Here is a 25,641-nt window from a genome sequence, read left to right as displayed (position 1 = left end):
AACGTTATCTGATAGGTTAATCCATCTAAAAGTAAGAGAGGGATGACATACAAAACTATCATAAGGTGGTTTCACATAACAGAATGTATCAAAGCCTGTCCAAATCCAATGTCGCCTTCATTCATGTACTCATCCCCGAAAATTTAATCATAACATAAAAACCTGATTAAATGGTAATGGAGAAAGATGGCAGCACAATGGATATATGAAAAGCAATTTTAGATGACAAGTTTCTAAGTGTCCTATGTTTCTTTGAACAAAAAAGTTTTTAAAATGATAGTAAGAATCACTTGTATAGAGGTAGATTCACATAATTAGAAGGGTGCACTATTTGTTTTGCAGAACATTGATTTAGAATATAGTAACCATAGCTAACTAGATAATCTTAGCCTTCAGGTGTCTATCTCCCTTCAATTACTGAATCAACAGTAGAATGTGTTCTATTCACTAACCTTTCCAGTAGCTGCAATCATGCTATGCTGAGTTCCCGCAGGAATTAATCCTCTGAAAGGCTGGTTTACTTGTGTGGGTCTACTCAGGCCTTGGGCCTGAGCCTGTGGTGGGGTGTGCTGTAATGGGGGCTGCAATGTCTGTGGTAATGCAATTAGAGGTTGTCCAGTAGATCCAAAGTTAGGCAAAGAAAGCTGTGAAGCTGGCAGAGGTACAGTTACCTGGAGAAGGAGAGAGAAAATAGAAAAGAGACAATTCAACAACATGCTTACATGTTTTATATCATTCCCTACCTACACCCTTAACCCACATAACTTCTATTCAAACAATAACTAGTGACTAGATTTCAATAAACGCAGTTACTAGACTCAGAGAAATACAGATTCTTTCTGAGTTGACCATGAACAGGTCACATAGGCTTCCCAGGTCTTTATTTCCTTATGTTACTTCTGAAATGATATGAACTGGCTGCATTTGGTAATAAAGTGTCAGCCAGCTGGTAGTATCTGCAAATTGCTTCAAGTTCCTCAAATGCAAGAAATTTCATGGGACCATGAATGCAATGAACTGCATAATGGCACCCTTGCCCCATCTCTACTGAATAATCTAAAGAACCTAAAAGCAAGGCAGCAAGTTCATGAGATTACAAGTTTATGTGAAGGAAGGGAAAAGCCACAGAGTTGAGTCATTCACAATGATCATGAAGACAAATACCAAAAGGAAAATTATTTTCAGGAACAAAATAAGACAACATAATAACAGATCTAAATAAACAGCAACTTCTCACTGCAAGGTTTGGCATTTACAATACAAAGATTTCTGAACAGGCATTTCATCTCAATTTTTTAAAATCATTAGAACTGAATAAAACATTATCAAGAACAATGACAATTGTCAAGCACATCCTCTATTTTATTTTCAAGGGATAAAAACCCTTTGTTTCTAAATGGAATTTGATGTGAGGGACAAGTAGAGTATTTATGAACAACAGCACCTAAATGCTACTGTTCAGTCACATCTGACTGTTTGTGACTCCATCTGGGGTTCTCTTGATAAAGATACTAAGTAGTTTGCCATTTCCTTCACCAGCTCATTTTACAGATGAGGAAACTGAGGCAAACAGCATTAAGTGACCTGCTCAGGGTCACACAGCTAGTAAGTGTCTGAGGTCAGATTTGAACTCAGGCTTGTTACTCTATTGTACCACCTAAGATGCGCCATCCTCTAAATAGGAAGCTAGCTAATAAGCAATGCCAGGGAATTACAGTTTTAAGAAATATTTTTATTTCAATATGCTCACTTTGAAAAATGTACACTAGAATGTATGCCTCTCTTATCCTCTCCATAAGTTTGATTTTTTGGCATTCTGTTCCCATTTTAAAACATTAAGCACTCAGCTAATGCACTTAATCTTTTATTTGATCAAACCTACCAGACACAGTTGTAACATATATCACATTATCCTCCTATTTCTGCTCTCCACTCCTGCCCTGGCCCTGTGATAGATTTTATGTTTAGTTAATAGGGATAGGGATTGGAATTATGATTCCGTCAGTATAGGAAGTCCTCAATAAGAAAACTCTGCTACTGCAGGCCAGCATCTTCCCTGCCAGAATAGTAGAGAGCTGCCTGAAACTGAGAAGGGATGTGACCTGCCCATGACCTCCCTACCCATATTACACCATGTACTAGTATTTTAAACTTATTTTTACACATAAAATTAAAAGAAAAAAAATAAATAAAAAGAAGATTGAGGAAATTTACCATGCCATAGTTTACCTGCTGGAGAGCACTGGGTGACTGAGCAGTATTATAGAAACTGCTCTGACCAGGCTGTTGTACTTGTCCAGAATAAAGATTAGAAGCCTGGGTGAGACTTGCTCTTGCCTAGAAGGAGAGTTTAACAAATTAGGGAAGAAAACAGTAAAACGGTGATATAAATCCCTATTATTTGAACCTTGAATAATTTAAAATTAAAAATGCTCTTAAAAGAATCTTTTTAACCCTGTAACTTATTAAAAAAAAATTAGAAGACTGTTTTCCGAGAGCACCCTCCTTCTCCCACCTCATCTCATGTCACAGATAACTGCCCATGACTACCTCATTCACTTTGTCTCACTGAAGAGGTAGGTGAGTCCTTCTCCTTGCCAAGGGCAAAGCTTTCTAGATGCCCAAGTGATGTGATGCTACCCTGTCTTTTTCCAGCAGAGCCCTCCCACTCTATCATCCCTGCTCTTTTCACTTATCTTCAATCTTTCCCTGTCTATTGACTGCCTCCCTACATGCACAGACATGTTTCTTATCTTTAAAAGACAAAACCCCTTCATTTGATCTGTTTACCCCCACTAGTTATACCTTTCTTCCCTCATACCCTGATACCTCATACCTTCACTGCTCCTATTACCTCTCTGCAGTCTGGTTTCCAACCTCATCACTCAACTGAAAACTTCCCTCTCCAAAGTTACTGATGATCCTTTAACTGCCAAATCTAATGGCCCTTTTTCTCAATCCTTGTTCTTCTCGACATCTCTGTAGTCTCTGACACTGCTGATCATCCTCTTCAACATTATATTCTCTTTCCTTAAGGTATTTGTGATAAAAATTGTTTCTTGGCTCCTTTCCTGTCTGACCATTTCACACTCTCTTCTACACAGGCATTATGCACTATCACAGGTGTCCTGGCAAGGTCCTATCCCTAACTAAGGTATCACTATCCTCCCAGTCACCCAGGCTCACAACCTAAGCATCAACCTTGACTCCACAACTCTTTCTCATCCCCCAATCTATTGCCAAGTCCTGCAGATTCTACCTTCCCTTCTCTATTCTTTATGCTGTCACCAGTCTGGTGCGGGCCTCTATCACCTCACATCTACACTACTGCAATAGGCTTTCTGGTTGATCTCATCACCACACGTCTCCTCTCATTCCAGATCCTCTCAAAAAGTGGGTCTGACCAAGCCACCATCCCCAACTATTCAATCAACTCCAGTGGTTCTCTATTACCTCCCAGATCAAATATAAAATCAGAAGACTTAAAAATCTGGCTTTCAAAGTCCTTCGAAACTTGGCCCCTTCTTACCTTTCTAGTCTTTTTACACCTTTTTCCTTTTTTATACTCTACTATCCAGTGACATTGGCCTTAAAGTTCCTCTCAAAAGACAGTCCATTTTACAACTCTTAATACATTTTCATTTAGTTGTGCGCTATGTATGGAATTCTTTTTCTCCTGATTTCTGCCCTTCCCCTCCCCCCAAGTCCCAGCTAAAACCCCATCTTCTACAAGATTTCATTTTTAATGCTGATATCTTCTATGTTGTTTGTATATTGTTGTTGAGATGTTGCTTCCCCACTAAGATTGTGAGCTCCTTAAGCTACTCTTTTTCTTTGTACCTCCAATGCATAGAAAAGTGCCTGACACACAGTAGATGCTTAATAAAAGCTTGATTTGACTCAGTGTTCAAGAGATGATGTTAACCACACTCTCCTACCTGAAGCAGATGTGTGTCAATCAACTGGGAACCTCCTAACCCTGAAGCTTGGCCTAGCTGATGCTCATACAATATAGGAATAGGTTGAGCATTAGAAGTTTGTTGAAAGGCAATGCCTGATTGCGCCTTGGCAAGTTCCTGGTGTTGTACTGCTGGAAAATTGTGTAAGGTTGTGCCAGAAAGAACGACTGGTGATGGTTGGGACAGACTGCTCTGCATAAAGGCTTGCTGGGACCTATAACAGTATTGGAGAGAAAATATTTGCATTAGCATTATTTCTTCTTTTTACCTGCATGGATTACTATCTCGATTGCCACGATGATAAAAAATTAGGGAAATGGGAGGGACAGTGGAGAAGAACAGACATTACGTCTAAGGTAAGTAGGAAACAAAACACAAAGATCTAAATTTAATGCTATCAAGTCAATCTACCTCCTGGAATTAGTTATGAGAAAAAGGGAAGACAACATTGGACTGAAAGAACAAATTTAACTACAATATAGTTAAAGAATTAAAATATTTCATTTGCTTTAGTTCTCCAAATATAAAACAGGGATTAAATGGAAACATCGCAATGGACCCCACCCATACACAGGTAGAACCGATGGGGATTAAACAAAAAACAAACCAAGAAAAAAAAAAAACCCACAAAAACTAAAAATCAAGTAATTTTTTTCTTTAACTTAAATGCTGGTCATTTTTAATTAAACAAAAACTATAGAGGTTGTAAAGACACCAATGACCTACAGAGGAATGAAAAAACCAACTGCCTAATAAATGCCAGATAAAAATGGAATCCAAATAATCCTGGGAATAACAATGATCTTCAAAGGCAAGAAAAAAGTTATGACACAATTTTAGGGTTTAACCATAACATTCAAGCCCAAGATAGTAAATGCAAATTGTCATGATTGTTCTGGGTTTAATATTGCTTCTAATATCTCAAATTTTTATATATTTTCTTATGTAACAACCCAGTGAGGAAGAGAGTACAAAAGGACTTTCATTGTTTTTTCTTTTTTATTTGAAGAAACTCTGCCACTTCTTCATGAAGCCTTCCCTAATCTTCCTCTGACACTCAGGTGCTGTATCTTTACCCCCAATTTCTCACTTCACTCATCTAGGTGTACATTACATCATGCAGGGACTATTTTTTTTTTTTTGTATCTCCAAGTTCAGAGCATAGAACCTTGTGCATAGTAGGTATTGCTTAAATTACAGCTGAATTGAACTAAGTTAATAAAAAGTTAGTCAAACCAATACATTCATAAATTACATTTACACTGAGAACACTGCCTAAGCTATGACCCTAAAATGTCAGACTGAGAAATTTAAGCAAATGATCACTAATGACAATACTAATGGGAGATATTTAACCAAAAGATTATAATTTTGGGATCCTTATCAAATTTTTTACAATTTTTGGCATTTACATTGAAACTTATCTACCTGATAATAATGGTATAACCTTTTTACTTCCACATAGAACTGCATTGTCCAATATGCATAAATCTTCTAGAAAACCAAAGCCTGTACTCCATTAAGTGATAAGATTAATAACTGAAAGAACAGGAGGCATGACATAGTAGAAAGAAGGACAAACTTGGGAGTTATGAAGTTTAGATTCAAATGTTGGCACTGACACCACAGGATCAGAAATAAGGCTCATTTCCCCCATCTAACTACCTACTTTACATGGCTGTTTTAAGGACAACATTGTGCAAACCTGAAAACACTCGTGAAATGTGAATTAATCAAGTCTATTAGTTGTATTATTTGTTGTTGACAGAAAGTTCAGAGAATCATAATGTTTAACATTTTAAATGTCATTTTTAAACACATTTACCTATATGGCTGCAGGGGAGAATTAAATAATTCCTGAGCTTGTGAAACAGCAGGTCCTGCCCCCAAACTCAACTGGGCTTGATGTTGTCCTTGCAGAGGTGCATAGATAGGAATTGGAATCTGTTGAACTGAAGTGGGCTGCGATAAAACAGAAACACAAGTATGCACATGTGCATACACACACAACACAGAAATATGAATAGAAAAGTAAAATCTTTCATGAAGTGAAAAATCAGCTTAGTTAAAAAACTAAGAAGAAAAAAAATAATGCAAATCAGCAACAGATGAAAAAATAAATGTCTGGCAAATAGCAAATTATAAAAGATTACAAATCTCCATTTAAAAATGGAACCAAATTTTATAAATACAGATGCAATCCTAAAGAAAACTGTTCAAAATTATCTTCACAAACCCTTCGAGGTGAACAAGCAAGACATACTAAACACTTGATAATCGACTCAATGCATTTTTATTTTCAAGAAACACTAAGAAGCTAACAAGCAGCCAGCCCAAGGACTACAATGGTACTCAGAGAATCTTTAAAAAAAAATACCTAAAGGAAGGTCTCTATAGTAGATTTATTTGAAGATACAGGTATGAAACACACAGAAAAAGGTGAGGATAGATGATTCATACCATCTGAGTCCTGATATCAGTGATATCATAGGTTCAATGAAGTAAAATATTTATTCTAAGACTACTATAATCAATGAGAAAAACACAGTTAAGTCCTAGCTACCAAGCACAGAATGTAGCAAAGTAAAACAAATGTACATGCCTCTCAAAATGTATTCCAAATTACCTGAGAAAGTCCTGGTTGAAATCCTTGTTGCTGAGCCAAGGATGCTGGAGCCAAGCGTGCATGCTGGGTGTTGAATAAGTGACTTGTATCCATATAAAAAGCTGGGATCTGTGCTGAAGGTCCCCAGGAAAAGTATAAGATAATTACTAAGGGGTTTTTTCCTACATAGTTTCATAACTTTTATAAAATGTCATGGTTGAAAAAGGACCTCACAAACTATCTGGCTCTCAGTCTCATTTTATTGTTGAGGGAACTGAGACACAGAAAAGTAAATCTGCTGAAGGTCACAAAAGCCATGACAGACCCAGGACTACAAGATTTCAGTTTCCATGACACCCAGACTAATTTTTATTTGATTACAACCATACTATTTTATATTCAAAAAGCTATGTCAAGTCCTTAAAGCAATCAAACAACCAATAAGCTTTTATTAAGTGAGTGCTATATGAAAACGTTATTTTTGATGCTAGGGATGGAAAAAATATAGACAGAATTACTAGGTTTTGGGGAGTTACTTCCAAATATGAAATAACTAAATTTGCAAGTTCATTTTTCGTTATGAAAAGCAAAAGACAAATTAAAAAAAAAAAAAAAAAAAAAAAAGCTGCCTGAATCTACAATTACTCCTTTTAGGACAAAATCAATCAATAAACATTTTTCAGATGCTTACTATGTACCAGGATTGAAGACACACAGACAAACACACTTAGTAGCTCTAAGATTAAGATAGTATGATATCCTCAATAATATAGTTAATAATTAGAGATCTCTGGAAAAATTGTTTTTAAGTACTAAGAAATGATACATGTGACCATCTTCCATGTGGCTTATAAAACTTAAACACCAAAAATTAATCATCTGTAACCATGTACCATTGTTAGGAGTCTTGAATTCCTTGCTTTATCTACAATAAGTGAGTGGATGGCTTATCACAATCACCACCACCACAGGTCATTTGCCAGAAACTTATATCTTGGCAAACACAAAATATAGGGGGAAAAAAGTATATATGTATGTATGTATGTATGTATGTATTGCTCAACATAAGCTAGAATTTAATGTTTAATAAAACTTGCATCATCTAGTGAATAAACCTTTTTTGAAGGGAAGTAAATACCTGAGATACCTTTACTGATTAAAATTCAATCCTATAAATATCATTACCTGCTGCAGATTGTGACACATAGACTTGGGGGCTCTGCTGCTGCTGGGCAATAAGGGAAGGCATGCAGCTCAGCTGAGAGAAATGACTAGCAGAAGGCAGGCTGCTGGTCTGTAGCTGTTGAGGCTTCACTTTGCAGATGTTGGGAGGATCTGAGGTGGTTGTAGATTTAGTACTCAAAGAAGAGGTAGTATATGTACCAGCTCCTAGGGCAGGAAGTGGGAAAAGGGAGAACAAGTATGAAGGATACATTGTACAATGACAACTCTCAGCAAAATACAAACTTTGGAGAAAACATCAAAACAAAGTCATCCAGTAACAAACTAAGGTTAAGTAGTTTTTCACATAATTCTCTACATGGACCAACAGCAGGAAATGGAAATACTCTCGACTGAACCTGAAAGGTTCAATAAAACACAAGGAAAAAAATTTCTGGACAGCAATTAATCTTCAAGAATTGGTGATTACTAAAGGAGCTTCCACTTTCATTTCTTTCATTGAAATTAACACTTTGGTACAGGGACAACTACCTCATGAATATCATTCATTACTGAATAAGTGCCTGTTGAATGAACTGAATCATAAAACTTCAGGTTGAAAGGTGAAGGATATATATGGCAGGAAATTAATACAGTTAATTTTAGATTCAATAAGTAGGAGGGAGCACAGAAACGTGTCTCATAGTTTAAATGGTCACTTGCCAGGTGGCAATAGCTATATCAGATCCCTTTACCTCTGACTTAAAACGAAACAAAAAAACTGCAATGCTTCAAATGGAAACTTGTCAAAATGCAGTAAAAATATTTTCATGTTTAATATAGGCACTCTAGTCATTTTAAGTGATCCTTGATGATTAAACTGCATGGAGAAGACATTTGTCTACCAGTGTCAGTCACCGAGGCCAACTAAAAATAGTTGCTTAGGTTAGATGCTCAACGTAGATCCAAAACAAGTCTTACAGAGCTGTCATTTATTTGTAGTCAGTCTATGATAAGGTGACATTGACAGAAAAACAATTAACCACAGGAGTATGTTAACTTATAAAATTTTATTAAACTACACAAAAATCACACACACCACAACTCACACAAAAGAAGACTAGACAAAAATCTCGAGTGTACTGTCATAGTTACTATGCCACCACTATCTTTATAGGTCTTCAGGAGTAAACCCCCATCCCTACCACGGAAAGGATCAAAAAATGAGGGGGAAAAATTTAGATGAAAACCAAACACAGACTCTGCTACCTGATAATGAAGTTGTGGGAGTGACGGATGCGACAGGAATAGGAGGCATCGATGCACTTGAGAAGGAGCTGTAATTACCAGTGCTCGGTACACTGGCACTGCTGCTACCTCCACTTGCAATAGAAGCTGCTGTGGAAGTTGCTGGTGACCCCTTTTCTCTCACATTTGGTGAGTTTTCCCATGCTTTGCGTGCAGATTCCATCTATAATCAAAAGGGATAATTTTATTAATATCCCAGAGTATAAAGATTCATTAAAATAATGGGAAACATGTATACAGCATATGCAAACACCTTTTCCAGGGAAGACCTTTAAAAATTCAAGCTAATTTATAAAACTGAGGTCTTCTTCATTCCCCACCCTTGTTCCTCACCCTGCTGAAGAGAACCTGCTTTGAACCCAGTAAAGTTTCAGAAAGAGCTTTGTGATCTGCTTTGAGAAGCAGTAAGATATCTGTTTACAAAGAATCACAAGTTAAGTACCCGGAAGTGGAAGATGGCAAAAATTAAAAAACAAAACAAAACAGAGCTCCCTCCAATGGACTCTGTCAAGTCATCCTCCCTATAAAAGCTGCAAAATATTCCCTTGCCTCAAAACTCAAGAAGTGGGAGATTTAATATATACTATTAGTTAGACTCCAGATTCAAGGTAAAATGATTCTATTTAATTTTGTAACAGGGCTAAGATGAGTAAAAAGCCAATGACACCACAATTATTTATTTGAGTAATTCCCAATGGATACGGTTTTAAGTGAGATGACATATTCTCCTTACCTTATAAAAAGATGTTTTACATGGCAGCTTGATACAGTGGAAAAATTACTAAATTTGGAGAAGACTTGGGTTCACTATTTAATATATGTGGTAAAGGAGAAACTATTTAGCTTCTCTAAAACAGTCTTATTTACAAAATGGAACAACACTTGTCATGCTTACATCATACGGTTAAGAAGGACAAATAAGATAACAGGACAATGTTTTGTAACCATAAAGTCCTAACTGGATATAATCTATTATCACAGCTGCCAGAAATTTGTTATCTGAATAAAGATATTAAGGGGCAATAAGGGTGGAGAAACGTTATCTATCTATAGGCAATGTTGAAATCAACACAAAAATCTTACCTCTATAAAAACAAGTACCATTCCTTTCCCCATCCCAGAAATTAACTCTAAATGGGATTTAGCTTTTACTTGTTTTAGTACGTGAATTAAATATCTGATGCAAATAACTTCAAGGCCTGTATATCTGTATTTACTGAGAAAGTATTTATTCCTAAAAAAGCTAAAAGATATTACTTCTTATTTTATTAACCTTGTATATAGTATAACACGAACTAAATGTGCTTAGTCAAGATGATTAGAACTGAAAAGTCATCTGAGTGATAGGGGCTTAAAATAACACAAGTAATATATTCACAATGATCAAACTGACCTCCAGATTGTCCTTATGCCAGATGTTATCAATATTGTACATATTAGTTATTGAAACTCTGAAATGTGGCATTAAAGGATCCAAAATAATCACCACACATAGAGTGATAAAAGCAAAGACAACGTACACTGACAAAGTTATATTCAATTGGTTTCAATTTCAATTGCTATTTCTTTTAACATTAAATTTCCTCTTAGTTTATAGTAAAGTGGATTAAAGCAAAAGTAAAGAAGCAAGGTCATTTCTGAAAAACAGATTCAGTTGATAACAAATAAGCTTAGCAAATGCAAAAAATAAATATGAAGACAGACATTTTCATATATCAGTTACCATGGGACTCATCAATATTCTGAGGAAGAGAAAAGTAGAAGATAGAGTTGATAGAGTTTTAGCTGCAGATATTGTGATAGTAAAACAACAGTATTGAGGCAGGACTGAAACATTAAAAGAAAAAATCTATGGGGTTACAAAATTAATAAAAAAGCCTCATACTCCTTAAGAGAAAATTGCTATCAGGGTTAATTTGTGGAATTTCAAGACCACTACTAACATATTCAGAAAAAAAAGAAACAAAGTCTAAGAACGAGTATTTGAAGACTACTAGAAACTTTTTTTTTTAATTTTAAATTTTTTTTATTTTTAGGCAATTGGGGTTAAGTGACTTGCCCAGGGTCACACAGCTAGTAAGTGTCAAGTGTTTGGTCTGAGGCCGGATTTGAACTCAGGTCCTTCCAACTCCAAGGCCGGTGCTCTATCCACTGGGCCACCTCACTACCCCTTGCTAGAAACTTTCAACCAGGATTTTTTAGATATACATTTCTGTACATAGACGGTTCATTTTCTTTTAAAATATTTTTATTGATATCTTTTTTTTCTATCCCCTAAATTTCCCACTCTATTACTCTCCACTGTCCGAAAGGGAAGAGAATATATTGTCTCACATAACAAAAAAAGAAAAAAAAAAATCAGCAAAACTAATCAATATATTGGGGGAAAAAAATTCTGGGGAAAGCTAGGTGGCGCAGTAGATAGAGCATTGGCCCTGAAGTCAGGAAGACCTGAGTTCAAATCCAGCCTCAGACCAAACACCTAACACTTACTAGCTGTGTGACCCTGGGCAAGTCACTTTACCCCAACTGCCTTTAAAAAATTTTTTTTTAAAAATTCTGACAATTTATATGTAATGTTCCACATTGTGCACACTGCAAAAAGAGTGTGTGTGTGGGAATATCTTTTCATATCTCTTCTCTGGGGTTCTGCTTGTTCTCTGTAATGTTCAACGTTCACTTCTAATTTTTTTTGTGGTTGTTCTTCCCATTTACATTGTTATAATCATTGCATACATGTTTTATTGATCTGTTTATTCCACTGTTACTTCGTGCAGATTTTCCATATTCTTCTGCATTCACTTCTTACAGCACAGGAATATTCCTTTACACTTATGGGATCCACAATTTGTTTAGCCATTTTCCAAACGACGGGCCTCTACTCTGCTTCTAATTTTTTGCTATCACACTAAAAAGGCTGCTATAAAAATTCTGTTGTAAACTGGACTTTCTCATCAATGACCACCTTGGGTTTGTAAAAATTCAGTAGTAGTGTAATCCCTGGATCAAAAGGTCGGAACATTTTAGTCACTTTATTTGCACAATTCCAAATTGCTTTCCAAAATTGTAGTACTGATTTACAATTCTACCAACAAAGTACCAGTGTGCCTCTCCCCCTCCCAATCTTTTGTCATCTTTTTTTTTCAATTTGCTATGTGCCAGGAAAAGAATTATGATCTTTTTAATTTGCATTTCTATTTTTACTTAATGTGAAGCATTCTTCCATATGGTCAACAGCTTACAAATCTCCTGAGAACTCAGCTTACACAAAGGATTTTTCTCATTTAATTGATTCCCTTTTTAATCTTATGTATTCAAAGTTATCTATCCTTTTTTTGGTTAAGAATATTTTTCCTACACAGAGTTGGGTTTCTCTTCTAATTTTTTTATGGAATCATATTAAATATTAAGGTCCTTGCATCCATTTAGAATGCATTACGGAATATAAAATAAGGTGTTGGTCTAAGCCTAATTTTCTGCCTGATTGTTCACCAATTTTCCTAGTAATTTTTATCAAAAGGGAATTCTTCCCTAAGTAATTTATGTTTTCCAGCTTATTGAAATACTGGGTTACTGAGTTCCACTGCCTCTGATTCTCTCATCTGTCTGTTCCATTGCTACCCCTGCATGTTATAACCAATACCAGATGGTTTTGATGACTGCCATGTTATAACGTAGCTTTAGACTTGGAAGTGCTATTCCCCCTCCTTCCTATGTCTTTTCATTATATAACTTGATAATCTAGATTTTTAGAAATCTAAAGAATTTTACTATTATTTTATCAAGTTCTATAAAGTATCCTTTTAATAGTTTGATTGGTATAGTATTAAAACTGCAAATTAACTTTGATAGTATTATAATTGTTTCATAAATAAGTACTATTTATCTCCAGTAAAGCAGTCTATTATTCATGACATACATTGTATCTACATACAGCTTTCTTAACCACGGACTTTTCTCAAAGTAAAATAAAGACCAAAAGGTTCACTGTCAACCATCAATAACATTAGGAAGCATTATTATACTACAATTTCTCATGAAGTTAAAAAAAACAAACCCAAAACCTAGAAGACAATACAACATGAAAAAAGTCTAGCATTTCACTCTTTGTTTTTCTGTAAGCTGATCCTATGGTAAGAATCTGTTTTTAATGTCCTCTTATTAATCGAATCATCCAAAAGCATTAACAAGTCATACTGCCACAAGTTTTTATTCTAATTCATAACACTATCACTTTAAGAAACAAGGACTGAAAACAAGCCCTAATCTATTGGCATCACAACTATTTCTTTCATTCTCTAGGCTGACTATTCTTATTCAAAGAATTATAGTTGAACCAAATAGAACACAGTATATAGATTGAGCTTTTATTATCTTAAAAAAAAAAAAGGTAACTGATCAAAAAATTTTTTAAACACAATGCACACCAATGATAACACCACAGAAAGACAACTAGTAACAGGCAACCTTATTACTGCTCATCTGAGCAAAACACCAAGGAACCCTATTCGTTTCTGTTGCAAATACCTAATGAATTCTATTTAAAATTTTTTTTAAAAAAAGAATCTATCTCAAGCAACATATGGTACAAATGTAGTCCTTCAGTCCTGAAGCTAAAGCCTGAGTCAGAAAATAAGGACAAATGGAAAAGTGGTAATGGACACTAGAATAATCAAAGCCTGACTCTTCTTCCCCTTTCCTTTCTTCTGCTTTATTACTCTTGAACACCAAACAAAAAAGCTCTAAATGCACCAAGAGAATCACCATGAACTTCCTTCCCCCTGCATGCAAGAAATAAGGACCCTTAGATGGACATTGTACATACCTTAAAGGTGAGGTTGAAAGTAGTGGGAGGAGCTGGACTTACGCTGGAGCTCTGTTGTAAAGTCTCCCTCTTAGGGAGGGGAAGGGTGTTGGGCAGGGGCACCTGAAAAGGCAGGCAACATACATCACAATCTAACTAAGTCTACCATAAAAGCCCCATTAAAGAAAAAAGCTCAAGTGGTGCTAAGGATTTAAGTTCTTTTCTTAGGGCCTGGCTATAAAAGACCAATTTGTGTAACATTACATATCCGTAAGTATTCCACACAACCCTGGTCAGCTCTGTGGAAGACTAAGTACTATCTGCCTTTTAATAAGAAAATCAATGTGAAGTTAAGCCCCAAAGAGATACCACATTCACTTAAAAAAAAAAAAATTCCCCCAAAATTCATGTCCTAGCTACCTGAAATAATATAGTGGATTTTCTATGTAAGTGAACATGCCCAAAATTATGGATCACAAATAGCAAAAACTGAATTCTGGTTATGTTTTCGCAGTCAATTTTTTTATAATTACTTTCAAAAAGCAGTTTCAGTAGATAGAAACACATATGCATTAAGTTGCCACGAAGACAGAAACAAATTGTATTACAAGTGAAACTCACAGGATTGCCCCATGTTCCTTTACATTGTTTTGTTGTAGTGGAAATTGAGCACACTACCAGAAATTAATTATATTTCCCTAATATTAGAAGGGTCTAGATATAAGAAATGATATTTAATCTTTTCTTTATATACTGAGAAATATAAAGAGACCCAATAGGAGGCATAAGAAAATGACACGTATCTACCTTTGTCATCCCTTTCCTCCTCTATGCTCTTTTGTTTTCTGTTTTTTGGTGATTTGGGCTGATGGGGATGCTATAACAAAGGGTTGTGATATCATATTCCAAAATATAGGAAACAAAATATTAATGTATGGCCCACCTAGGAAGATACGGAAGTAATTTCATGAAACAAAATCCTTTCATCAAAATATCATGTATATTCTTTCATTTCAACTGATATGAAACACTGGTGATCATTTAACACTACAAAAACCAATGCTAAAATTCTGACATTTAAAAATGTGACAGTCCTTAATTCTGTGATGACTTGCTCTAACTCTTACAAATAAGAGAACCAAAAAGCAGTAACACTAGTAGACCAATTAAAAAAAAAAGGTATTAAAAAACACAAAGTTCCCACAAAAAAATACTTATCCCAACATAACTTCATAATTGTCAAAAGCCCTTAATAAAACCCCTGAAGTCAATTTACAACCTGTCATATTATTTAGACCTGGTTACCATTTACAATACTCCCAAAAACCTGAGCTTGCCATTTTCACACAGAATTTGGAACCTACATTAACAAGCAAGCTTAACAAGCAACCACAGTTTCTGAGTTTCTTCTCCTAAATGGCAATAATGTAGACACCATTAAAATAGGAAGCCTGAGGTTCTACCATCCATATCCTCAAAATTTCACAAACTATATCTCATTTTTGAAGAGGAAGGTTTAACAGAAAGCTTCATAAAAATACAATTCTCTTAGCTTAAAACACATTTCATATTTGAATAAGGCAGGCACCAAAATTCAAACAATTTTGCTGGCCCAGTTCAAATTACTTTACATGCCTGGGGCCAATTTAAACTACAGGCAGTCCTCCATGACACCTATTTACTTTTTAATAATTTAATTTATTCATTGATCAGTTTCAGAGCATAACACCCAACGTGGGCAGTGATTCAAAGGGACAATAGGAATGGAATCTAGGGGATTCCAACAACCAATATTTAAATGTCATTCTCCCTATCTCCCCACTTGTTTGTGTTGGTCAATGAAACCTTTCTTTACATTGATAAGCAAACAGAATCCCTATACATTTGTCACCCTAAGACAGAGGAGGGAGAAGTTGAAGGAAGGTTTGGGTGGGGATAAGACCAAACTGGATCTTAAAGATCCACTCCTGTTCTAAAATTCATCTTCATTGATACAGTTGCTGTTATTACTTTAAGCAAAGCAAAAATGAAGTTAAACCAGATCAGAAATTTCCCCGATTTCCAAATTCTAACAGTTCTTAGTCATTAAATATTTATGTGTTGAAATGAATAATTTTATCTAATATAGCCACTCACACATAGTCCCTCGTACAGCGTGTACAGTAAATTTATACTCACTTCATACAACTTTCATTGGAAAAGTTGTGTTAGAGTAGTAGACTGGCAATTATTAGATATAGGCTCTAGAGTCCCAGCACTGCCACAAAAAGTGTGTTTCTAGACCAAATACTATAGTTTCACAACTCTACATTAATTGTCAAAAGATACCCAAATTCCCTGGCATTCAAATCACTTCATAATTTTACTCAACCTTCCTTCTATCTACACTGGGCAAGTCAGACCCTACAGATCTAATCTGTAAAATTTTCGTATCTATAAAAGGAAGAAATTAAACAAGATGATCTCTAAAGTACCTCCAATTCCAAAATACTATGGATTATTATCTTAAACAATAAAACAAATTTATATATGGAGTTTTAATAGTCAGAATTATGAGTTATTTGACAATTTCTTTACGGTTTTATTATATTCTCCTAAGTATTGGATTATTATTAGTAATAATCTAATTCAAAAATGACAGACTAAATTTAAGAAAATGAAATTTAATAGGGATTAAATGTCAGAACCTATTTAGTTCAAAAATCACCGGCAGAAAAACAGGCTGCAGGCTGGGGAAGGCATGGATAGCAAATAGCTTTTGTGAAAAGATATGGGAGAGCTAAGTGAATCGTAAGCTCAAAAAGTTAACAGTGTGTCCAAAACAAGGGAGGTGATTCTGCCCTATTCAGACTGTTTCTGAAGTATTGCATTTCATTCTTGCTGCCATATTTAGAGCAAGGAAGTTAACAAGCCAGGAGATGAGACCAGAAGGAAGACAGAAGGGACAAGGATGCTTTAAGAATAGGAAAAAAAAGATAAGAATAAGATTAGAAAAAAATAAATGATACTTGGTTGAAGGAAACAGAATTATTTATTTAACCCAGAAAAAGATGAAGGGTGAGAGGGATACTACTTGTCAGCCAGAGGACAAAATTAGAGCAATGGCTGGACGTTAACAGGCAGATTTAGGCTCAAGAAAGCTGAACTTTCAACAAGAACTATTCTAAAGGAGAAATGAATTGAGATGTAAGAATTTCTATCTTACTGAAGGTTGTCAGGCAGACACTTTATGATGACTTGTCATGGTTAGGTGTGATAAAGAGGGAATTGGATAAGATAAAGAGGGCATGTTTGGGTGTAGGTTGGAGTAGATGGCTTTGCAGGTCCCTCCTAATTCTGAGATCCTTTAATAACTCTTTATGAATATAGTACTCTAAAGATTTGAGCACTTTCACAGATGCTATAAATTCATCAAATATTCAATGTAACATGCAAACTGGCAACCTCATTTGACTTTCACAACAGGAATATAAAATGTGGGGACTTACCACTACTATTAAGGTCTCCCCTCCCTCCAACTACTTTAAATTAGTGAGATTTGTTATTCCAGTAATAGATGATACTTGGAAATTAATAACCTTTTTTCAGCTTTAATCAGACAGATAATTCCGTGATCGCTAACTAATACTCATGAAAATAAGAACAGGATCCACAAACTCAAATGTGAGATGAAGAGCTATTTGAGTATTCAGCTTATCTGACAGAAACCCTTCATCTGATTGTCTTTCATGATTGTCAATGGAGACCATGTTAATATCCACTACAGGGGTTAACTTGTAAAGCAGGCAGGTGTACCTTAGAACCTTAACAGTGAGCTTATTACTAGGAATATCAGAAAAAAGAAAATTTGCTTATTTTGCTTTTAATCTGGTAACTCAACAAGTACCTGGAGAGCAACATTATAGCAAAGTTTTTCTGAAAACCTATAATCCTAGACATGTCAGGATTCCTTCCCCCTTCCCTTAGAAAGAGCCAGCTATCGTCCACTGTGATAAGGACAGTTTCCAAAGCTGCCATATACAGAATTAACTACTTACATTAGTAACCAATGTCTCTTCCATCTTGGTATTACTAGTAGCCACAGTGTTAGGTAGAGAAGAAGAAGGTGTAGTGTAGTCTGTTACAGACTCCTGTGAAGGAATAAGTAATAAAAAATATATTCTGAAAACAAAACAAAACAAAACAAAAAACCACACCTCACCACATTACTATGCCTTTTCCTAAAGACATATCCTAGTTCTAGTACTAAAGTTAATTTTGGAAACACCAGGGCGAATTAAAAAAGCTTCTAAAAAAAAATGTAATATCAATTTCCTGTATGCAAATATAGCAAGAAACCCAAAAGGTCTAAAATACTCTTTTTAGTAGTAGAATAATGGTAACTGCTAAGGCAGAATAAGCTAACTAATATTTTGAAAAGAATGACAACTTTGAAAAGAACTGACAGCATGCTAAAAGCCTGTCAAGTAGAACTGACAAAATTTATAGGTTGCTGAGATAAATATGCATTTTTATACAATCCATTAGACATCAGTGTTAACCATAATCACTTTCATGAGCAGAATTATATGGCTGATGAAACAGAATAATTGTAGGTCCCCATAGTGATCATCTACAAATAATCAGGTACATTAAGATCAAATGCCACCACTTTCTCCTGCATTCCTCTTTATATGTTATGTACTTCTAGTAATAATATGAAACAGATTAGAGATACTCTTTTCAGATTTTTATGCAAAAGTAAATACAGGCTTAGGTTTAAGTCTTGATTACAGATCACATAGCAACAGGAAATTTAACATGTATCTCCACTGTGCCTAGCACATATTAGGTGCTGCATATTTGTCGAATGACTGATAGCATGGAAATCATGAGTTAAAAATGAAATTAGTTGTATTCGTGACTTCTGTGTTATTTCAGGTAAATGTTGCAACTGAATTTCTAAATACTGTATTTTGCTTACCTTTGTATTAGCACCAAATTCTGGGGCAGAAACAGAGATCATTGTGCCTATTTCAGAACTCATTTCTGTAACTGTTTTGGTTTCCTTTGTGGTAACAGCATCAGGATTTCTGACTGAAGGTGGGTTGGATTTTTCCTGTCCTTCAGGTTCTGCCTGTTGAACATCCTTCACTTTTCTATTTTTTAAAGAACGTTCTTTTCCAATGGGACCAGGTTTGTGTTCTTTGTTCTCTACTGGACTCAAATCTGGAAGCTAAATTCAACATTTTTGGGACAAGTAAATATTTTGTTCAAAGGCCTTTATGAAAATGCTTCTTTTCAATATACTAACAAGCATATAATTTAAAGCCCACCCTCCATTCACCTCCAAGAAGGGCTAGGTTTTTAATTCTTCCCAAAATTTGGCAATAAAATGAACGATAGCATTGGGAATTGACATTTTCACCTTCTGGGCTTTGATTGGCCCTGCCCGCGGCTGCTTTTGCCGCTGTTCTTTGGGTTCAGGTAATTTGTCAGGAGGCTTTTCAGTTAGTACTGGAACAACTTCATTTTCATTGCCATTTGAAGCTGGGGCACCAAACTGAATGGTTTCAATTCCAATTTCAACACCACTTTCTTGGCCATTCTTTATTCCCTGGAAAAAGTACAAACACATTAGCTCCCAAACCAAAAAAAGAAACACAAGCTATCAAAGCTGCCAATCAATCAACAAGCAATTATATGCCAAACCCTGAATATAAACTACAAAAGAGAGATAGTTTCTGTCCTCAAGGAACTTATACTGGGAAATACATCCACATATATACATGCCAAAATAATGGGAGTGGGATGACACACTAACAACTAGAGGAATCATGAAAAGTTTTTGGAAGAGTTGGCACGTAAAAGTGAGCAGGGAAAGAATTTTCCACATCAAGGGATAATCTATGCCATGGCACAGACACAGACACAGTGAAAGCTCTGTGTGTGTGTGTGTGTGTGTGTGTGTGTGTGTGTGTTTATGGGGGTGGGGAAGAAGAGGAAGTGCTAGGCTCAAAATGCCAAGTAAAGAGGTTTCTCTTTAAAGGCACTGGAAAACCACTGAAGCTTCTTGTGCAGTAGAGTGACATGGTTAGATTTGTGCTTTAGGAATAATGATCCCATGTGTTAAGAATGGACCGCAGAAAGGAGAAATGGAGACCAAAGAAGAGGCTGTTGAAATAGATGAGGTGATAAGGTTTGCACTAGGGTATGAACTGTGAAAGTTGAAAGATTTAGCAATTGATCGCCCTAGCACATTGGTGTGAGTGAGAATTAAGATCAGAGAACAATTTCTGTTAACTAAAGAAGTCATATTCAACTGTTCTGGGTAAAAGTATACATTCTGATTACATAGCAACCTGTGTTGAAAAGAAAACTGGACTTAGAATCCACATGAATGATTTAAATTATTAACCTGAACAAATCATTTCCTACCTGGTAAAATAGCTGTAGATCACAACTAAAGTATGTAACACCTGCCATGGTATTTTATTGTTTGAAATAATTTTTACCTCTGGTGATGAAGTTGATCCAAAAGATGTTAAAGGCTTATTCCATGCACTGACTGAAGGTGGCTGTGGTGGACTAATGGGTCCCACTGAAAATCAAAAGCCAGGAGGTATGAATTTTAATTTCAACAATCAAAATCACCTTTTAATAGGTATTTATTTTCTTAAGGTCACTTCATTAAAAGAATTTACATGTTTCACTATTATACAATGCTGCAAGAGAGAACTTAACACCTGGACAAAGATTATTATTTTAAGCATGTCAGTCCCTAAAACCATACTCACATCAAAAAGGATGTTGGTACATGATGATTTAATACACTTTTGGGCTTGGGAAAAGTATTTCTGATTTCCCTTTAGCTAATGAAGAACAACATAATCCTGGACAAGGAATAAAGAACAAAAAGGTCCTTCCAAATAAAGAAACCAAAACCAAAACCATCACCATTGCTATATGGAAATAGTGTTCCAGTCCTGCCCACCCACAAACAGTTAAGAATCAGAGACATAACTTACACTTCTTAGAAATGTCACTGAGAACAGCTGTAGGGGCTACTTTGTTCTCCCATAACTCTGCCCCTAGAGGCCCATGAGACTGTGCGTGCTGGAGAGACTTTCCCGTTGCTACATAGTCTATGCCATTGGTTCCATTTGCTGCTTGGACTTGCGGCTGGACTGATGGTGGTGACTGGTTAGGGGTCTGTGCTGTTGGTGGTGGCTGAACCTGAACAGGGACTTGAGCCTGTGCCAGACCCTGCACTGGAGGTGGGGTTGCAGTTTGTGGTTGCTGGCTGACTGTAGCCTGTTGCTGTTTTTTAGCAAATCTTGGAGGAAGCTTAGAATTCTGATTTCTTCCTTTTTCATTTGAAGATTTTTTGTTCCACACCTTTAAAAAATTTGAAGTTTTAACAATGTAGTTATGGGCAACCACTCTTAACCAGTCAACAAGACATGATTCAAATTATCCATTCAAGAGACAAAGCACTCCTGTCCTTCTGAAATACATATTTAATATAAGCAAATAAAGACAGTATGTTCCGAAAATGGTTCCATTTTAGGGTTAAGGAAAAAAGATGGGATAAAAAGAAAAAAAATGGCCTTGTCTTTATAAAAAAATTCAAGTATCTTGATTATTTAAGTTCTCATTATTACAAAGCATCTTTTACTGGACTACAAAAATTTGCTGCCCCCATTACTACAGAGATAACCTCCATAATCTTCCCAAGCACAACTCCAAAAGGAACCATCGGAATCCTATTAGTACTTGAAACTCAACATGCTATTACTATTCCATTTACAATTTAATCTCTGATATGTTTATTTTATGAGCTAAAAATACAATAGCAAACCAGTCTTAATACTTGGAGAGAATATAATTGCAATAAACTTTTATTTTCTGCATCAATAGAGTCTTTTACCAAGCATGATGCACACAATTATAAGATACTTCGGGTAAAATTCTTATCCCAAATTTTTTTAAAGTTTCAAACCTGTATAGTTTGTTCTTCCTTCTTTCTACGTTCTTCATCCTGTAAACGTTTTTGTTGTTTTTTTGAAACCACTTCAGTGAAACCATCATCATTTAAATTTGACTGGGGGTCTTCAACCACAGTCACTTCGGGATGGTCATCAATTATTACAACACCTGTAGTTTAAAGAAGATAGTGCTTTAGATTTACCTTATGTGTTTAAGAATTCTCCATTCAACAGATGTGACCCTGGACGGTCACTTAATCCCAATTACCTCACAAAACAAACAAAAAACACCCAAAAACACCCAAAAAATTCTTCATTCAAGCAAGACCAAAGACCTAACATGCTTTGATGCTCACTTTCCTACTTCCCCCTAATTCCCATGGTGAAACAGTCATTGGTTAGTATACCACAAGATCAAAGTTGTTTTTGGATCAGATGTGTAATTTCATTGGTATAGGCAACACCCAATGAGGAAATTCCCTCTACCACAGATTATTCTTTAAACAGTTTAATATATCTGTAAGAATTTCAAACCAAGGACAAAAAAAGCAAAATATCTGCTTTGGATGGGTCACTTTAATACTTTTCAAGACTTAAGGAAAATGCAAGACATCCAACTAAGCAAAGTCATCCCAAGGGCACTTTAAGGATAAATAAAGAAGGAAAAGGAACAAAAGAAAAATGAAAAAGATCTCCCCTCTACCTCAGTGACACACCCATATCATCACAACTTAAGAATGTGCATGATAGGATCACTGAGAACAAAGATGGAACAATCAGCTAGATCAGACCCTGTGTCTACAGAAAGGCCTCAGACGCTTACTAGCTGCGTGACCCTGGGCAGGTCACTTAACCCTGTTTGCCTCAGTTCCTGATCTGTAAAATGAGCTGAAGAAGGCCAAGAAAAACCCAAATGGGGTCACGAAGATCTGAACATGACTGAACAACAATAAATATAGGAAGGAGTTATGCTAGAAGTAACAATGTGAGGGTGCTGAGGTACTGATAAATAAAGTAAGGAATGAGTCACCTTTCCTAACAATGGACCACACATGTTTTTACTCTTTCACAACTGCTAGATACATGTAAGAGAACAGAAGATCTCACTGCATGTCTTGGTTGGTTATGAAAAAGCATTTAATTTAGTAGAATGATGTGTCTACAGGTTGCACTGTGGGTTTCCTCTACCATACCTTAAAAACCTCTTCATCCTGGAGTCTCACTCCAGCCCTGAAAAATCACAAATTAAAAAGATCCTCCCTTTTCTAGCCTCTCCTTCTGATTGGAAGGCTCCTACCAGAACCTTTGTTTTATCTAGACCCCTAGCTCTTCAGCTTCCTTTTCTGTGTAGTCATATACCATTAGAATGTAAACTCCTGAGGGAGGGAACAAGCATTTATTAAGTGCCAACTATGTGTGCCAGGCACTGTGCTAAACATTTTATAATTATTATCTCTTTTGATCCTCACAATAACCCTGGAAGGTAGGTGCTATTATCAGTCCCATTTTACATATGAGGAAATTGAGGAAGACAGGGGCTAAGTGACTTGCCCAGTGTCACAGCAGTTAAATGTCCAGGCTGGATTTTAATCTAGATCTTCTTGACTCTAGGCCTAGTACTCAATCCACTGGACAACAAAGTTGCCTCAAGGGCAGTCAATACCATTCTTCTTCCTTGTATTTGGGCTTTGCACAGTGCCCAGCAAATAGTAAGTGCTTAACAAATGTCTGCTGATTGAACAAAATGCTGCCTTACAGGAGATTATCTCTTCTTTCCACCCAAACTTAAAATCACTGAAATAAGACAGAAAAAGGGAGAAGTCTATCCTCCAAAGATGCCTGCCTTCAGCTTAGAGATGAAACTGAAGAGGATTTACTGTGGATAGGAAAGTTCTCCAGATGAAGTCAAGTACTGATGGAAGAGATCATTCAAAGGCTTTGATCTGACCATCCACAAAGGAAAGACCAAATGGATCAAAAGAGATTGAAGAAGGTCTCGAGCACAATGGGTGGACCCCCTGTGGTAAGCTTGTGAGAGAGCATGGAGGACAGGCATACAGAATGGGTAGTAAAGAGTGGGTTCAGAACTATGTAAATGGAGGGAACTTCAAAATTATGAGTGCATATAAAAAGACAGTATTTGTAAATATTGTATAAGGAAGATAAGACTTTTTAACCAAATAGTGACTTAAAAAGATCAATTTAACATGGGAATCATCTTAGCATGAAAATATAATAGGTTAGTTGAATAATCTATATTCTTCTGATTGTGGGTCCAAAGAAAGTTTGGGAGGAATATGTGGCAACCTATATGTATTATCACTACAAATGACCAAAGATGTTTCCAAAGCATTATTTCCCTTAAAAGTCTATTAATAACCTTATGAAAGTCTTCAATGAACAATGTTTTAAGTCTACGGGGAAATAATTTCCTCTAAGAGATTATTACCCACTACAAAAAAACAGCAGCTAAAACTGGTTCAGGCTGCACGGAGGCACACTCTAGTTTTGATAATTATGATTAGTTTCAAAGTCATCATCTATTCCATTTTATTTTATTTTATTTTATTCTTAGTGAGGCAGTCGGGGTTAAGTGACTTGCCCGAGGTCACACAGCGAGTACATGTCAAGTGTTTGGTCTGAGGCCGCATTTGAACTCAGGTCCTCCTGACTTCAGGGCCAGTGCTCTATCCACTGCGCCACCTAGCTGCCCCTATCTATTCCATTTTAAAAGAATCTTATAGTTAGTATTTATTTTCCTCTATAGATTAGTCTTTCCTCTATAGTTAGTACTTATTTTCCTCTATAGATTTAAAAACAACAACAAAACATCAGGTACAACAAGACCTTTCCACACCTTTCACTCCACTGCGTAACAAGATGTGGTTTGCTACAGAATGCCCTTTTGTGAAAAACTACCAACATCTTCACTGAGGATGTCTTCATTACGTGTGTGTATTGTTGAAGTTCTTAAAGAGCTTAGAAAGCAGTCATAGAAAATGGTAATTGAAATTCTCTCAATTGCCTTTGGGTGGAAAGTTATTATTCACTCTCTCAATACTCTTATAACTACTCACACTTGATGCTTACCTGTTCTATATACATTTACTCTAGGTCCAGTTGTTCTTTCTGTCTTGGTGTTTAGTGTCATTTCTATCAAGTGTGACGGTTCCAATGATAAGGAAAAGTTCATTACAGAAATTTTGAAAGATTATTTGTTTTCGGAGGAATGGGCCCTCATAGGATGACCTTGCTGGTTAACTCCCCTAACGTTTTCTTCAGTTAAAGATAATGTACTCACTGAATTTCTCTATTGCTTTGTGAACCTTCCACGCCATATATGGGGATAACTGCATCTCTGATCTTGTCATCATCCACACACAAAGTACAGCATTTCAACAACGAAACTCCTTTATCAGATCCTAATTTCCTATTGCATTCCGGTCTAGCCTGCACTCCAGATTTTCTCTACCACACCTCAGAAACTTCTTTATCCTGGAAGCACCCTCCAGCCATGGAATTCGAGTAGGTTGGAAATAAAGCAATCTCAGTCCTCAGAGGCCTCTCCTTCTGATTGGATACCTCTTACCAGAAGAACCATAATCTAAGAAGTGAGCCTAGGCCAGCCATGTCTTCATTCGTCTCTATGCTGTACTCCAGACTTTCTCTACTAGTGCTCTCTCTCTATCTGCCTCCCCCACCCCCTTTATGTGCTATCTTCCCTTATTAGAATTGCTCCTTGAGAACAGGGACTGTCTACTTGTATATCTGTATGACAATAACTTTCCACTATACCAGGGCTTTAATAATTACTCATCTGCTTTCCCTAAACTTAAA

General features: G+C 36.1%; 1 protein-coding gene across 7 annotated transcripts in view; it reads right to left on the bottom strand.

Moving 5' to 3' along the window:
• The window catches only part of PRRC2C (proline rich coiled-coil 2C), a 97,552-nt gene that overhangs the window by 6,733 nt on the left and 65,178 nt on the right, over positions 1-25,641 (bottom strand). For 4 of the 7 annotated variants that reach the window (XM_027868577.1, XM_027868580.1, XM_027868582.1 and 1 more), the window contains exons 18-31: positions 21,819-21,973; positions 20,845-21,214; positions 20,332-20,417; positions 19,245-19,433; positions 18,801-19,052; positions 17,875-17,967; positions 13,859-13,960; positions 8,995-9,196; positions 7,750-7,953; positions 6,586-6,698; positions 5,785-5,921; positions 3,939-4,173; positions 2,215-2,337; positions 453-671 (exon numbers count right to left, since the gene is read on the bottom strand). In XM_027868577.1, the coding sequence (XP_027724378.1) occupies positions 453-671; positions 2,215-2,337; positions 3,939-4,173; positions 5,785-5,921; positions 6,586-6,698; positions 7,750-7,953; positions 8,995-9,196; positions 13,859-13,960; positions 17,875-17,967; positions 18,801-19,052; positions 19,245-19,433; positions 20,332-20,417; positions 20,845-21,214; positions 21,819-21,973 (2,480 nt within the window). The remainder of the gene's footprint in view (positions 1-452; positions 672-2,214; positions 2,338-3,938; positions 4,174-5,784; positions 5,922-6,585; positions 6,699-7,749; positions 7,954-8,994; positions 9,197-13,858; positions 13,961-17,874; positions 17,968-18,800; positions 19,053-19,244; positions 19,434-20,331; positions 20,418-20,844; positions 21,215-21,818; positions 21,974-25,641) is intronic. The other 3 variants (XM_027868579.1, XM_027868583.1, XM_027868581.1) reach the window with 2 other exon arrangements.

The sequence above is a fragment of the Vombatus ursinus genome, unplaced genomic scaffold, assembly GCF_900497805.2.
Source record: "Vombatus ursinus unplaced genomic scaffold, bare-nosed wombat genome assembly UNPS02014789.1, whole genome shotgun sequence".
Classification (NCBI taxonomy): Eukaryota; Metazoa; Chordata; class Mammalia; order Diprotodontia; family Vombatidae; genus Vombatus; species Vombatus ursinus.
The sequence above is the reverse complement of the archived record's forward strand: the minus strand, read 5'-3'. Positions and strand labels throughout refer to the sequence as shown.